The 17,857-nt window shown below is 35.1% G+C and overlaps 1 protein-coding gene across 1 annotated transcript; it reads right to left on the reverse strand.

Moving 5' to 3' along the window:
- On the reverse strand, nucleotides 5–15,820 carry LOC109844504 (probable sugar phosphate/phosphate translocator At3g17430). The gene is made up of 10 exons (XM_020413559.1): nucleotides 15,680–15,820; nucleotides 15,408–15,591; nucleotides 10,106–10,213; nucleotides 5,107–5,138; nucleotides 4,971–5,021; nucleotides 4,313–4,374; nucleotides 3,612–3,873; nucleotides 908–1,173; nucleotides 710–807; nucleotides 5–548 (listed from the first exon to the last, which is right to left on the reverse strand). Exons 2-10 carry the CDS (start codon nucleotides 15,546–15,548, stop codon nucleotides 369–371), a joined length of 1,200 nt encoding a protein of 399 aa, XP_020269148.1. The 5' UTR covers nucleotides 15,549–15,591; nucleotides 15,680–15,820; the 3' UTR covers nucleotides 5–368.

Below are 17,857 nucleotides of genomic sequence, written 5' to 3' on the forward strand. Positions count from 1 at the left end.
TGGCTGGCGAAGGCGAGCCCGCTCCAAGATATAGCTTTACAACGCAATTTCATCAACTGAATACACTATACTTTCAACAAAGAATTACTAAGAATGACAACACTGTTGCGTCCTACAAAGAAACCTAAAACTAAAAACAATAGACTAACATTCATTTAGGGGATATGCGGAAGTATTTAGACCGAGTCTTTACATTAACAAACCCCACGTGGGGGAAAAAATGGGTTTTTCTTGACAAGCAAATGTATGTATTGGTAAGCCTAAAGGGGGTACCCCAAGTATATCATCCATTTAAGTAACGTGTATGCCGAATAAAGTAACCATTTTTAACCGGGTGCTTCTTCCTCAATAAAAGTATAGGAATTTGGCTATTGGTTCAGCTTTGATTTCCCAATGTAGTAGAGCCTTGAGGACGGCAAGAAGGCTGCTTCCTCGTCACCAGCAGATTCCATGGGAATGTTAAGGTGGTTGTTCCCGGAGATGGGGCTCTTGTTGTTGCTATCATCGGTGGCATATACATCTGATGACTTCTTCTCCAGCTTCCAATCCTGTGGATGGTTGAAATAATTGTAGGGTAAAATTCACGACATCTCAAGTCAATGCACAAAACCCAGAATCATTATAGAATCAAAACATTGTTACTTTCGGAGGTCAAAGAAATTAAACCATCTAAATTTTGCATATAAGAAGTAGATATAGACATTCTGACCTTAGTTACTCTTTCTGGGAGGCTTTCCAGAGGAAGCTGATTAGATACTCGGATATCCTTTACCTTCAGGTAGTTGTAAATGACGACCCCACACAATGCTGCAGAGGGAGACATCCATCAATTGGCATTTCAACTCAATCAAGAATAATAAACAATGTAACTCCTTAAAAAAATGCATCGAACTGCAAAGAAAATTACCAACTGCATATCCAATAATATTAAGACCAGTAATGGTAGATTCAGGAAATATAATTGTCGAAAGGGCAATTAGTATCCAGTCTTTCAAAACTCCAGCAACTCGAATAGTGACAGCTCCCGTTCTGCCGATTACGAGAAATATTGAGAAGTTCAAGGCTAAAGCACAAAGTGCATTTGAGAAGAATATCCAGAAATTGAACTGAATATGAGATACTTCCATCCCAGGTTTCTCCAGTAGATACCAGGGTACAAATAAAAAGAGGAAGCTGCACATAATGAATTATAATAAAACAAGTGTTAGGAAAAAGGCTCTGACAATGAAATAAAAAAGTAACATGGGAATTTATAAAAGTAAAGGATGCAGTTAAATATGACAAGACTGAAATAACAGCAAACAGTACTTTCACAAGCACGTGCAAAGAGATGCATAAAATCAAGTACTAAAAGGGCCAGGTTGGCATATGCAACCTGTTGAAAGTATTAAAAGAAATACCATCGGTAGACTGTCAAAAACAGAATGGTAGAGCATATGCAAAGGTAAAGATTGAAGAAAATGAAGTAATTAAAGCATATTGAAAGAAAATAGATTATTTACAAAAAGCACAGAATTAGATCAGTTACATCAGTATCATTTCTAGCATCCCTTCTACATCCCTGATTTATCTAATACAAGAAAGTAAATTGCATGAACAAAAGGGCATGAACCATGGGAGTACGAGAAAAAGAAAACTGTTGTCAAATACTAATGAAAGCCATAACAAGTAATTAAAATACAGCAGCCCAACCCCTAGTAACAAGCTGCTGGAAATTTCAGGGGTGTTACATCCCTGATTTATCTAATACATAAAAGGCAATTGCACAAAGGGGCACGAACCATGAGAGTATGAGGAAAAGAAAACCATTCTGAAATAATGAAAAACCCATAATGAGTAACTAAAATACAACAGCAGCGCTGAAAAACATCCATCATGTTTCACTACTATACAGTAATTTGGCTCAACATCATATGAAGTCAATCATTTCCACCTCCGATGAAAAGCCTAAATAAAAGATAAGTCTGTCTATATAAAGTCAATCATATCCACCTCCTATGAAAATCATAAATAAAAGATAAATTTGTCTACATATGAAGTCAATTATGATAATTTTGGACTCCCCTATAAGTTAAAGGAAAAAAATGCGAGTGTACTCAGTGTAGTACCTGCATCGTACTGAAAACAAATATGGTATCGAAACTATATCATTTCTGAGTACTACCCTGGCAGAACTTCTTAACTAAATAGATTCCCATACACATAGAGACACTAAAAAGGATATAATGCTGAAAGTGAAGTGAGAATTATTCCTAATTCCTACACTAGTATCTCAAACAAAATTTTGCTCACTAATCGCTTCAACAGCACTCGCATCAAGATCACTTCGTCCTAAAATGATATGAAAGACCGACGATGTTATTGGAAAGTTTGCATCCATAGATCAAGTGGGCCTTTTAGGAAAAAACCTCCAACCACATGACTGACTATATACTAACAAATGTTTTAGGACAAACTGACAGTAAGTGAAGAGCATGAACCATCAATTGGTTTGGTGTGTCACTGTGTCATTGGCTTCTCAACTGCTCCCAGCACACCAATGTTAGTCCCACCATACATCTTGCTTTATGTGTATAACAGGCGTATGGAGTAAACAAAAGCAAGCATTTCAAATACTTCAACTCATGCTCCAGGGGGACCATTTGTTTCCTATTATACAAATGCCGAATGCAACTATTACATGAACGAGTTGAAATATTTTTAAAGACATGATTTTCATCCTCTTTGTTTTATGATTGTGTAAACCAAGGTAAAGTTTGCAGATCACCTATCAGGATGGACCTATGAAAAATGTAAAATCTTTAATAGCATTCTATTGTGAAAGTTGAACAAACAGTTCAAGCTGAAGTATTAGCCAGAATGGCCAAAATATTGTCACGAAAATAAATTCATAAGTGAAGATAACTGCTAAAGCATGCCCCACCCATTTCCCTCTTTTTTCCTTTTTTTTCTTTTTTTTTCTTTTTTTGTGTGTTTTCCTTCCCCATTTCTTTTAGAAGAACAGCTTTACTCCTTTGGATAAAGCCTAATACGTTCACTGAAAACACATAAACCATACTAAGAGGATAAGAAATGGACTCAAAGTTGTATCTCATATTAATTTCAGCCCACCTATCTTCTTCGATAAATAAATTCAATTTAACAACTGAATAGCATCCGTCACAATATAAAACTGTTTTTTCGAATTCAACCCTCAGAATAGAATAATTATGTGATGTACTAGAGAAATAATGGTCTAATGGTGGGAGTTGCAAAATGGATAATGCATCAACAGATTATTAAAAATAAACTAAAAAAGGCCAATGCATATAACATTTAAGATGTGAAAAGCAGTAGATCCTGACAAAAGAGGAAACTAATTTGGATGTTTACCAGGTCAAATCTTGTGCAATTTGTTCAAAAGTTGCAAGGCAACATAGAACGTACAACTGAAGTTAACATAATCTGGGACAGACTTTTCTGCACTTTGTTAATTTAGTTTATTAACGAGTGACAACTTCATGGAAATGCCATAACCAACAAGACACCAAATCTTCCAAACACATCTATTGAAAAGCTCAAAAATATAACTTTGGGAAAAAAAAAGCAATATGAAACTAAAAATAGAATACCTGCAGGGAGCAATGTAATATAGACTGGTGACAGGATTTAACGTCAAACCCTTTTTCTGAAGAAGTACTTGTGTTAAAACCAGCCTAAGAGCTTCAGCAAATATACCAGTAACCTGGTAAACTGTTCCAATTGTATTAAAATGAATTTCTCCGTATGACGAGATTACGACCCCAACACTGACAAGCAGCATATTCAGGAAAAGATCACACCTTAGTTTGTCAGTGCCACATATGACTGCCATGACGAATGTTGCTACAGGCACTGCAACAGAATGTATCTTAGACTATCAGAACATTGACTGTAAAAATTAAAAGAGAAAAGGCTTCAGGCCCTACTTTCCCCCTAAGCTATTCAATTTGTCCTTTGATACGCCTTTGAACTATTTAGTCCCATCTTACACCTTGAACTATTAGATTTGTCCTTGTTAACCCTAAACTTTTTTTAGTCCCACTTTACCCCCTAAATGGATCCAGTAATAGTTCAGAGGGTAAGGTGGGGCTGAAGTGATAGTTCAGGGAGCAAGGTGTGATTGAAAATAGTTTATGGGGCAAAAAGGAACAACTAAAAAAGTTAAGCGGGTAAGATGAGACTAAAAACATTGCGGGGTATGAAAGCACAAAAAGAATAGTTTAGGGCGCAAGTAGGTCCTGAAGCGAAAAGAATATACACCACATGACATTGAGTTATTTGTGGTACTTACTTAAAGCTTTGAGCATTTGAATGAAAGCAACTGATATGTACAAATAAGCAGTGTTGCCAAACCTGTGATACAAGAAACATATGTTATCATCAAAATGAACACATGCCTACCCATCACACTCAAAATACAAGTTTTCAAATTATCTCACATCCCAAGGGGAAAATGAAGGAGAAAATATAGGGAGGAATCATATAGGGAGAAATAAGATCAAAGTTTGTGTATGTCAATGTTTTAAATGACAGATAGTCCATGGTCCATGGACAATACGGACACATCATTCTAATCATAAAACCTGGTGAAGGATGCTTATAAAAAAACCATGCCTTAAAATATAGACAAAGCTGCAACCTCAAAAGACAAAATCATTCACCTCTAATAGCTCTATTTACATTTTAATCGATGCAAAACAAGTTTGTCGCTGAATCATTTATAGTTACTCATTTATCTATGTCTAATTCCAAACTTACAGAACTATAATATACAGAAAAGAACTCCAGAAAGTTCAGGATAGGAATGTATGCGAAATTTGATAGCATAAAGTATAGCAATAGCACATATAGCAAATAAGGGCGGGTTGGGGAAGGAGAGTAGGGGACACAAACACCCCAATGCTTTTGACATGAAAATTACCATTTCAATACTAGTTCAGATTCCTTACCAAAGACTTGACGCAAAGAATGCACTGATGGGAATAATACACGTAGCATATCTGCAAAAAGTAAACAAAAGAATACACATCTGTGAAAAAACATAACTTTACGAGATATTTTAAAAATTAAGGATGCACTCCTTACATTTGAAATGTCATCTTAACAGGAGCAACAACCTGCAAACTCATACAAAGAGAATTGCATGAACAAATTTCAGAACAAAAAGGACACTGCTATAGTAAATATGAAAGCAAGAAGGCTTCTCAGTAAGAAAAGAATACAGCTAACAGTAACTTTAGTAGTTGATACTTAAGTGACCAATACCTATGGCCTTAATATGCATTGTGTAGTTGATCTTATAAACTCAATTGTTTTATACTCACACATGATGCATGAATTAATAGTCAAATCAACTATATAATATTATATCATGTACATACTTCATGTGCCCGGTATATTGCATGATTCCCCAAGAGAAGTCAATTTTACCTAATAAATACAATTCTTAAGTACAGTGACTTGGGATCATATATCATAAAATGTCAATCGCTTGAACTTCTCAAGTAGGTACACATGTATACTTTTCTACATTACTTTTGCATTTTCTCCCAGCACATAATATTCCTTGGTTGCATAAGATTAAATTGCAGCAACCGTTAAGAAAAATTTCCTTAATAATTTGCCAGTCTTCTAGGATATGCATAGTTTCAATAGGAATTTGTCACTAAGTTAAAAGCAGATCACAAATTATCTGTCCTGAAAGTTTGTCAAATCTTTTATGTAGCATTATCCTTCATACCAGTCAAGATATGGTGATGGGATGGTAGTGACAAAATCTTAATGCACTTCTATAGTACCGATATGTTATCACTACAAAAGAAAATCTTTTAGTACTGTGTTTTCATACATTAATCTCTTATAGTTAGGTCTGATCATCATTGTTTTAAATATCCCGACATGGCCCGATATATCCCCCGATATATCCTTTTACAGGGCTTGCCGCAACCGATATGGTCTTTAAATATCCTTTACCGCTTTTTGACTATTTTGAGTGATAAATCTCCGATATGTCCGATATATTAGCTGATATGTGGACCAATATATCTTTTTATATAGCTTGTTGCAAAATAATATACCGTGTTTGGAATTTTTGGGCGAGATATCAAGATTTCCCCATTATATCAAATGGCATTTTGTCCTAAAAAAGCAGATTGAATGTTGCAACGTTGCTTTGCACTTTTGTTTGTTTTAAAAGGTTGATTAGTGATCCTAAACATATATTATTCATATTTTGTATACTTAAATTTCATTACATATGTTGAGATTACATTTTAATGCATTATATTATGTATGCAAACATTCATTATGGCATTCTGATATTTACCACATATCCCTGATATTTCCCCGATATCCGTAATCCGATATGATTTTTGGTCATCCGATATTTTCCCGATATCCGATATTTAAAACCTTGTTGATCATTCACATACTTCGTCCAATGCTACATTTAAATATATACCAAATATAGACCTCCACACAGTTAATTTACATCCAACCTATAACACTTGTTTTGGCATGGCAAGCCATCTTTTGTACATACACCCCTCTCATCTTTAGTTTAACCAAACATCCTCTCTAATAAACTGTAATATAGTTTTGTGCATGTCCTCTTTTAGAAATTACTTTTCTTTTGTTAGAGTAAATAATTCTCATATGAATATCCCGTTCTTGATGGTTATGCAAACTAAAAATGTAAGCATAAAAACCCCTCATTTGTGTGGCCACTGTCACTTTCTACCCCAAATCTAAAACTCTCATCATTTATCATTCACATCAAGGTCTAATTCTTATTCTTGTTCATTTTGTGATCAAGCTAAATTTTGTGCCTTTCCATCTGTTAGCGCTTCTAGAAATGGTTTACACATAAAATTTCTCAAGTGCAAGGTATTTTACAACCGCAATGAATGTCAGCAATGTGATTCGCTAGTTTATTTTCACCATAATACACGATCTTATGGATCCTCCTCTTTGTTTAAAAGAAGGATCGCATAAGATGGCTCCATTCTTATCGAACAATGGCAGAAGGATGAGAACCTCATCTAGCTTTCAAGAAAAAAGTATAAGGCTGAAGAAGGTATAAAGATTGAAGATTTCTTTGAAGGCATGACGTAGCCATTTATTATTAAGTTTTTTTAAGGAATAAGTAATCACGTCTTCATCATCATCAAGATTCAAGAAACCGCGACTACTTTTTTCCTCAAAAAAAAGATGAAAAACCCTAACCCTAATCCTCGATATGTTCAATCTAGATACTTTCTTCAACCTAGCTCAGTGGTCAGTTCCCTTGAAAGTCCAATGACGATCTCACCCTTCCGCCATTGTTCAATGAGGATGATTGTGTCTTATGTGATCCATATCTTAACAAGAAGAACTAAGATCGTGTATTATGGCGAAAAAGGTACTACAGAATCACATTGTTGAGGTTTATCGCGATCTTAAAATTTTTTGAGATCGAGGAAATAGATGTGTGAATCTGTTCTAGATGCGCCAGCAGAGGAAAACGCACGAACTTCAGTTTGATCACAAATGGAGCAAAAATAAGAGTTCGATCTTATAATGAGACAAATGGCAAGGGTTTCAGATTTAGGTAACGACAAAAATTGTCACACAAATGAGAGATTTTTCTCCTCACATTTTTAGTTTTTGTAACTGTTGAGATTGAGATATTCAAGTGAAAACTTATTGTTTTAGTATTTATTGTAAATATTCATGTGATGATCGTCATACCTGTATGAAAAATTGATGTCATTGGACATTACTGATTTCAGGACAGACTAACTGAAAGACGCAATGTGTTGTTTTCTTCTTCTTTTTCACTTTTGAATACATGACATCCATTGACATGGTATCATAGCAACCGAGTTCAATTACCATCAGCCACAAATTTAAAACCGATTTTAAAAAAATCTAATACAGCTTTGTGAGTCCAAGTTTTGACCCATAAAAAAGGGCAATCGACCTGTGGAGAGCATGTTACAATATAAAAGTATAAGCCTCAACCCTGGTGCAGTGGCAGGGTCCTTTAGCAACTTGTACCACTATACCACACAACTTTACTAGTTTAATAAATCCACTAAATATCATCTCATAGTGTTTTTAAGTTAAATTCTAGAAATTTTATTGCAAATCTACAATATGCTACTTGACACAAGTCATTAGAATATTGCCATCTCCTTACAAAAGCATATGAAAAGCTGAATGGCATATGACACATACTAACTGCTTATTCACACTATTCTTAATCCTACTCACTTAAGTTACACCTCATATGCTACTTATTAAAGGAACAGTAAAGTAAAATAATGTTGCATAGATACTCATCCCATATTAATTTGGCATTTATGATGTTTAAATGAGCCTCCAATTTACCCAGACTTCTGTATTGGTGTTGGTGTTGCATACATGTTTTTCCGAATACTATTTTGCATTTTCTGCTTTTTATCTTGTATAAAGTTTGTAATTTCTCGATGATGCTTTGCAAATTTGAACTTTTTTAATGCCATATCCATTTAGGCAGATTTATTTACTAATAGTTTCTCAACAAATTTCAGTTTTAAAATCTAATATTATCGATTACCTACCTAAACACAAGTGTTATCCAATGTTGAAAAAAACGCGTTAAGAGGCGTAAAATCGCGTTTAGCGTAACGTGGCGCTGGCTAAACGCGACGTAGCGGTTTGAAATCGCGCAGTTAACAAATAACGTACGCTATTTTCTTCGTAGCGTACGTTACGCCTCGTTAAGTTGTAGCGATCCTTAACCCACGTTATTTTGTTAATGGTTAGGATTTATTTAAAAAAAAAACGACGACTGTGATCGACTAAGAGAACAACAAAACCCTAAATCAGATTCTAACCTCACTCCTCGTCTTCGTCTCAGGTCCTCCTCTTCTTCTCCGGACCTCGTCGTCACCCGCGAACGACGAATCTTTACCGTCGTCGCCCGCCTGGATCTTCGCCGTCGTCGCCCGCTTGCATCGTTGCCGTCATCGTCGTCTCCAACCGAGCTTAGGGCTTCGTCGTCGGGCGAACTTAGGGCTTCGTCATCGCCCGCCTGGATCTTCGTCGTCTCCAGCTGAACTTAGGGCTTCGTCGTAGGGCTTCGTCGTCGACCTCGATCAGTGAGCGAAGGCATTTCTTTCTTTTCTTCTTTTTTTTTTGGGTCGGGGTTTTTTTATCTTCGCTTTTTGTTTTAGGAGGGGGAAGATAGAAGCAGGGGAAAGTGACGGGATTGGAGATAAAGACGGGTGATGAGTAAGTTGGCACTTGGCAGGATATGGGGGAGATAAGGTTGGTAGGGTAATGAGTTGGTTTTTGTTTTTTTGTGTGAGTTTGTAATTAAGCTTTTCTTTAATATATTTTATTTTGTTTTTTTTGAGTTTTATGTTGCCCTGTTTCTGCAAAGTATTTTTTTATCCCTAAAAGATTTAGTTTATTGAATCTATCAGCTGCAGAATAGTCTCCTTGTTAATAATTAGACTGAGGAGGTAATTAAGAACAAGATGTTTTTCCTTCTCAATTGATTTGTTTTGGGAAATTTGATTAAAATTGATAGGAACTAATTATTGGTCTTGCAAATTGTGATGATATATTGATTTGTGAAATTAAAAATTGTGATGATTATTCATATTTTTTTATTTTGAATGTTATATATCTATGAATTATTTAAATAATAATAAATTATTTAACCTACGTTACGCTATGCGTTATCGCTATTGTAACCTAACCGGAGGCAAGCGTTACGCTACGCGTTAACGCTATTTTCAACATTGGTGTTATCCTTGATTTGACAACTCATGCTTCACATGTATGTAAAACAATTTTGACTATATAACATCAACTACAGAGTACAGAGTATGTATTAAGGCTATATGTTGGGCTATTGTAGTATCAAATACTAAAGTTATGGTCAATTGCGGTCTCTTCTTTATGAGATATGAGGCTTTAAACCTGAACAAGGGAAGAAAAGGAGGTGAAATGAAAAGGTTGCATACATTTTGCGCATGATAAAGAAAGGTAAAGTATATGCATGATCAAGAATTCCAAAGAAATAAAAAATAAAAATAAAAAAATACAAACATACCTTCAAAACACGAACAAGAATGAATGCTACTGCACCGGAAAATCCCATGTGGATCATAGTAAGTGTTATTGGAAAAGGAAATTTGAAATACTTAGGGGAGAGAACCCACTGCAAAAGAAAACAGAGTTAAATGCCTAGTCTTGTTATAATTTGCTCTATAAACAGCCAATGATAAAGAAAATAAGTATAAATGTACAAAAAGAGCAGCATATGTAATTGAAATACAGATGTGAAAAGATAATTTCCATGGATATCATACAAGAAACTAGCAGTAGTGAAAAAATTCCTAAAATCAATTTTATGGGAAAATCCTAGATAATGTTAGACTTATAAAATTAACAAGGTAGACCACAAAGAGATTAACAGACTCCCTACATCTTCATACTCATAATAGATTACGTGCACTTGACAACTATTCTTCAAGGTCTTGTGAACCAGGCGTTCTGGAATTGGATATCGACAACAGGAGTGTAAGTCAGGTGGGCCGGGCCACACTTATGGTATTTGCATACATTGATACATATAAACTAAACATCTGTTAATCTAAACTAACTAGGATTCAGAAAAACATCTACCAGTTTCACGTGAAGAGTTGGAAACATGGTCAATATCACTTGATTGGATTTGGCTAAACTCCTTGGTATTTGAAGCAGCCTTCCCCCTTTCAATGCCCAAATCTGACCTGCCTGGAAAGTTTGGGTTAAACGGGTCAAGCTGAAAACACTGGTTTGGATGAGAGGAAGCGTAAGCAATTCTCCACCAACCACACCTGACACTGGTTAGATGAAAGAGCTAATGGGTTTAGAATATTTTACCTATCTTGTACAAATTTTTATCTCAACTGTTGAGTTGAGTTGCACACAGGTCGGGCATCCCAGATCAGGTTTAATCAAGGTTCGGATCCTAAAATAACCATTCCTGGTCTAATTGGAGTTTTAACTCAGTTTAAGGATGCTAACCATAAGTAAACTATTAACTGACCAAACCCACATTAGAACATTGGATTGGAGTCCTTGGATGGTTGGGTAAACAAACTTCACTTGCAACCCTAACAAAATATTGTCCCTCACATCTCATGAGTGTTCCATCAGATAGCATAGATAGGACATATATGTTGCATCAACGTCCACAAATCTCACTTTACCATGTCATTGTTTATTTCCAAAAAAAAAGAATTGGGTTACGTGGCAAAAATAGAAACTTGCAAGTAAATCAAATACATTTCACACAGCTTAAATTTGCTGAGGATAAGATGGAGATTGATTTGGGAAGGTTACAGATGTGCACTAAAGACATTGAAGGAAGATCCTAGTTAAAAGGAACCACGAAAAGCAGATACAGACCAAATTAAAACCTGGCCTGGACAACAAAGAGGACGTGGTAGGTGATAATTTACCAAAAGAACATGGTCACTATAAAGCTGAAGGGAGGGAGAGCACATGCAGACAACCCTAAACAATTCATAATAAACTTTTTCTTTATTGTTTATCTAATGAATCATGTGATCAATCATTCCATTAGCTTGATCTTTCATCTAAACAAGATCTTGACAAGGCACTATACAACAGTTGGTTGTTCTTTTACTTAAAATTCTATTTGTATCACCAATGTGGTTGTTTATGAGATTTATCATGTTAGAAAGTTAGAAATCAATTTGAAGTTAAAGTGGGCTTGTCATTTCAACCTAAATATTATGTAGTTTCACATGCTAGACTGGTTATCTTCACTAGACCAGCTAGACTTCACTCCTAAAATAAAACATATTCAAAGAAAGTATACTTTGAGACATGTATGAATGCAAGACATTCATATATGATACCCCAACACGGTAATTTTGGCGTCGTACCAATGTCGGGTGCGGTTTGGGTACATTTCCGCACCCAAACAGAGGAGACACGGGAGTTTTGGAGCAGAGGAAAATGAGCTTAGATGCAAGAAAGAAGAAGACTCTCTCTCTTATTTCCTTAGTTTTAAATTTGTTAGTGGAACATGACATCACCATTCACATGGGTGCTTGACTATTTGCTTGTCTTTTCTTTGAAATTAATAGCAATGCCAAGAATGGGAGACATGTGCTCTCATATTTAAATAGGTAAGTGTATATGTATGTATGTATATACGTATGTATTTATTTATTTATTCTTTTTTATGCTTATATGGAATATAAAGTCAAAGTTTCAAATGAGTTTACTTTATAATTTTAAGGAATGAACTTATTTTATTAAGAATTTGAAATTAAACATAGTAAAATTGATATAGATAATATAATTGTTAATGTTATATATATATATATATATATATATATATATATATATATATATATATATATATATATATATATATATATATATATATATATATTAAATATCGGATATCAGGAAAATATCGGATGGCCAAAATTCATATCGGATTGCGAATATCGGAGAAATATCGGGGATATGTGGTAAATATCGGAATGTCATAACGGATGTTTGCATATATAGTATAATGCACTAAAATATAATCTCAACATAATTAATAAAATCAGGGCAAACAAAATGTAAATAATGTATGTTTAGGATCACTAGTCAACCTTGTAAAACAATCGAAAGCACATTTTGTTCTGATTGTTTTAGGCCAAAATGTTGTCTGATATGTTAGAAAAATCATAATATCTTGCCCAAAAATTTCCAAACGTTGTAAATTATTTTGCGACAAACCATATAAAAGAACATATTAGTTAATATATCAACTAATATATTGGTCATATCGGGGATATATCGTCCAAAATAACTAAAAAGTGATAAATGATATTTAAGGACTATATCGGTTGCGGCAAGCCCTGTAAAAGGATATATCGGGGGATATATCGGGCCATGTCAGAGATATTTAAAATAATGGTACCCGTACCCATGTCCATACCCGTACTCGTACATGTGCAACCTAGACATTCATCATTCTATATTGTGATAATTCTCTTCCACAAGCACTACCAATCAGCAGCCTTTATTTAACTCATTTTGTTTTCAATGTGAGTCAAAAGGCTTAAATTTTAACTAAAAAGGTAATAGTGCCTTGAGTATTACGTTACACTAAGATTATCAATAACAGATAACGTTACGTAGCGGTGAGGCACCGCTAAGGTTATTAGGAGCTATTGCGACAAAATAGCTGCAAAAAACGCAAAGTCAAATAGCAGTCCAATTTAAATATATATAAATATTTAAGAAAAATAAAGAAAATATAGAAAATTAAATAAATGCATGTTTGATAATTTAAAAAGATCCTAAGCATGAAATAGGCAGTAGCTATCACATAATATCGAAGAGGGGTAGAGGAGAAGTCAAAGAGTCGTCTTCGAGAAGATAAGCTGAGCAGTGAGAAAAGTGCAGTATGAGGAGCTCACAACGAGAGGAGGTGAGAAGAGAGTGTTGTAGCAGTAAGAGGTGTTAAGGGAGGTACTAGGGGTTGTGGGAGGCGACGGAAAACAACAGGAAGACGTCGAAAGTCAACGGATGTAGTGGGATGTAGTGGGAGGCAGCAACCTTTGTAGGGATTAGGGTTTTTTCGAGTTGGATCGCGAGGGGGAGACTCAGTAGAGAAAAAAGTACAACCGACAATGACTTAAAACATCGGGTACAGCGGACGCATGTCAGGTTTAATTAAAAAAATAAACCTGAAACTGCTCTTAAATAGCGGTTAAAAAGTTGATTTTACCCTCAATCGCCTGCTATTCACCGCTATAGCGTGCTATTAGCCACTTTTGTAAGCAGAAAGCGCATACTCTGCAATATCCCATCACTACTAGGCGATATCGTTGCGGAAGGGCCCGCTAACACTATTAGCGCCGCTATTACGGCGCTATTTAACACTATCTATAACAGTGTGCAATGTTACATTAAACGCTGAGTGCTTCTAGGCGGGCACCTAAGCGATTTCTGGACGTTTTTTTTTCTTTTTTCTTTTTTTAATTGTGATACTTGAAGATAAATATATATATACTCAATCAAAGATGCATAAATACTAAAATACCAACACTATTAACTAAATTGCTTGGTTTACCAATTACAATAACTCTTTGTATATTTATACTTCTCAACTCAAATTATAAATTCATCTCAACTCAAATTACAATATGTATTAAATTCATATAAATTTTCAAAAAAAGATAGCAATTTTAGTTCCACAATAAATCATGCATACTTAGATACTAAATAACCAAAATAATAATTAACAAGGCTAGAGCCTAAGATGTTTTCTTTTTTTATTTTTAATTATAATAATTAATAGTGAATGTCAATGTTACAGAAAACTTAGATGCCGGACTGGTGTCTAGGCGAATTTCTTTTTTCATTTAAGTGATGGTCGATGAGGTTTTGTTGAAGGTCGGAGGAGGTAGTGGAGGTGTTCATATTTGGAGGTTAATGGAGTTTAGAGGACGTGTAGGCTACAACACATAAAATCACAATCAAGACATACAGGATGCAATCCACGTAAGCAGGCAATGCTCCTCTAAATGCTCGTAAAATCTAGGTGGGCAGCCTAAATACTGCCTAGGCGCTAGGCGCAAGTCAGGCGGCCTAGATACCGCCTAGGCCTAGGCGAACGCCTAAGCGGACTAGGCAGAGGTTTTTTAAAACAGTGACAGTGTGTTAGACACTCCATCAAAAGGTATCCTCATTGGTCTCTCGTGCCCTTATTTGAAACATGTGTGAGCTATCAACAATATATTTTCGGCACTTAAGAACAACTTCATTCCACTACTGAAAGTAATAAGAACCTCTTCCCATGTAACTGCCTGGTATCCAATCAATAATATCATGAATTTTCAACTCCAATATGTCTTTGTGTCCATTTGATGCAATTATTTTCCCCAGAATTGGATAGTATTTACTCCACAGAGTGAAGACAAAGACCAAATAATTACATATATTAAGTAGTTTTCCTTGTCATTTTGATATTATTAGTACAAAAGTAGTACAAAAAGTGTAGTCTAGTAAGCACTACTCTAGAAGACCCCACACTTTTGAATCTTAGACTTGTAGTCCAATGACTCCAATTAGCATTATTCTTTGTTAAACATATGGGATCGTTCATAGTAAATCGCTATCTGGGCTCATGTTAACTAAAAGGATGCACCCTTCTCATTCTAATGGTAGTAAATAAGTAGTACAACAAGTAACAGTCTTGTTATCATCCCGCATCCAACAGAAGAAAGCTAATATCCTCATTGTAAAATAGCTATATCGATAGTACCCAAATAATAATAATAATAATAAATCATATCTCCGTGAAACTTAAATTCACAGGCTTTAAATCGTACCTTGTTGTAAAGAATAACTCCAGACGAGAGGCATATGTAAATAAGCAGATAGAGGTAAGTAAGCAAATGTTGCCTATTTATCACCATTTTTTTGACCTCTTTCTCCTTTAACAAAAAAAAACTACAAATTCCTCTTCTCATAATGCAATCTCAACACTCCGAAGACGAGATTCATCTTTAAAACCTACAGAAAAGATGAGAGCTTTATGATCCGAGAGGGCAAGAAGCGAGAAATGCCAGTGAAATTGAATGAAGATCTAATGGAACCGCACCTGATCCCTTGGATTCGAGAAACCCTAGAGCGCCTAGATCGAAAAACCCTACGCGATTGGGTTCGATCGAGCCGGGGTTTGAGGTCGCCGGAGATTTTGCGAGGGACCGAGTGGATCTGTGATGAATATTTTTTAGAGAGAGTGTGTGCGTATAAAAGGGGTACAAATTAGGAGGAGGAGGCCGCAGCAGGAGATGTGGGTCCCAGTTCGAAGGAAGCGGATCGCATTCGGGTCGCATTAAACAGTGTCCGGCTTTTCTTCTGAGTTTTGGGCCCATTTTTGCGTTTTGGTTATACATCACACTCTAGACAGCAAGAGTCTGAGGTTTGGGTCGTATTCAGGTCGGATTCAAATGGGTCATGGAGAAAAAGCGTCCGACTTTTCTTCTGAGTTTTGGGTCCATTTTTGGGTTTTTGTAAGATATCTACTCCTCAGTCCAAATAGGGGCACCAAAATTCACTATTTATGCTATACCAAATATTAAAGTAATATTTATTGTAGTATTATTACTGTATCAAACATGAATTGGATATTGTAGCAAGTTTGGAAAAATATCAATGTATCGCACGGAATACTATAGCATTTTTAAATATTTGTAGCGACGGTAACTGTAGCAACCTAAGAATTTTAAAATCATTACTATAGCATTTAAAAATCGGGATTATTATAGCGAAAAAATATATATCGTGTTTTGCACTGTGTTGATTACTATAGCATTTAAAAGAGTCGGTGCTTTCTTGTTTGGCATGTAACACTTTTAGAATAGTAGTTAACATTCCAAATTATGGACAGTATGCTACGCAACAGTTTAGCTCAGTTAGCAAAGAGTCCGCGTTCACTTATTTGTCGTTCGGCGTTCAATCACTGTCATTGCTCTTTTTTCTATTTTTCATCTCACTTAAACTCAGCTTCACATGTTTAGCCTCAAATAAAAATGGGTATTACATATTAGTCCCTTAAATCTAGAATAATTTCGTATTAGTCCCTTAATCTACAATAACTCCATATTAAGAGCATCTCCAACAGTTTCTCCAAAATTTTCTCCAAAATGGGGAAGCAAAAGTCATATTCTTCAACTAATTTTTACACCAATTCTAACAGCTTCCCCATTTTGAAGAATCTATTTTTTCCTCCAAAAATTTGGAGAATGCTGTAGATTTGGGGAAGCTTCCCCATTTTTTCTCCTCCATCCCTATTTTGGGGAATGAGATGGAGAATCTATTGGGCCAAAAACCTAACTAAATTCTCCAAAAGTGAGAAATGGGGAAGCTGTTGGAGATGCTCTAATGCCCTGTATCTTTGAAGTTGTTCATTAATCCCTCAATGACCAAAACACCTTATTTCACTTCAATATCACATAGTTCTTTGAACTTTGATACCCAAAATCTATAATATTTCATATTACTCTTTCAAATCTACAATAATTCCATATAATTTTTTCTGACACTTTGTTATGACAAATTTATACTTTTTAAATTTTGATATACAAACGTTTGCCTTGGACACTTTGATACCCCAAAATTGTTTTAGAGTATCAAAGCTAAAGTATGTAAACTTGAAGGTATTACTTTAAAATATATATATAAATCTTTGTGCTATCAAAGTTAAAATACTTATATTTTTTGTGGTTTTAAAGTGCTAAAAAACTTTGAGTTATCAAGGATAAAAAGATGGTTTTAGAGAATTGGATTCATCAAACATGTTCGACGGTAATAAGTGGAGGTAAAGGTATGAGGTACTTTTACCTAATGTAGGGACAATATTTATGACAATTGTCTAAGCAAATCGGACAGTACACGCGTCACTATTCTATTGGTTGAGGTAGTCATGGAATTTACTTTGTGAGCAAGTAAATCCACATAACAAGACCTCTTTAGTGGAAGAATGAAATCCACATAACAAGACCTCATTAGTGAAAGAAGGTTCCTCTGACATGTATTACAATCAATAAAGTTATGAAAGTTGGTAATTAAAGGAATTGATTATCGATGAGAGGCCTATATACATCTTATCTTCAAAGATTCTATATGATTTGAAACAAAATATATGATTTTAAAAACCGCAGAAAAAAATAAAAACGCAAAGATATAATAAACTAAAGGGTAAGTCGCACATAACTCCCTTATATATATGCCTTCAATTGGCACTTATCCTCAGTCAATTCTTAAGAGTGCTATG

This window comes from Asparagus officinalis, chromosome 6 (assembly GCF_001876935.1).
Source record: "Asparagus officinalis chromosome 6, Aspof.V1, whole genome shotgun sequence".
Classification (NCBI taxonomy): Eukaryota; Viridiplantae; Streptophyta; class Magnoliopsida; order Asparagales; family Asparagaceae; genus Asparagus; species Asparagus officinalis.

Coding starts and splice junctions, on each gene's coding strand:
- LOC109844504 (XM_020413559.1), bottom strand. CDS start 15,548: ATGAGAAGAGGAATTTGTAGTTTTTTTTTGTTAAAGGAGAAAGAGGTC. Junction 10,214..15,407: donor GAGTTATTCTTTACAACAAG/GTACGATTTAAA, acceptor TTTCTTTTGCAG/TGGGTTCTCTCCCCTAAGTA. Junction 5,022..5,106: donor GTTAAGATGACATTTCAAAT/GTAAGGAGTGCA, acceptor TACTTTTTGCAG/ATATGCTACGTGTATTATTC.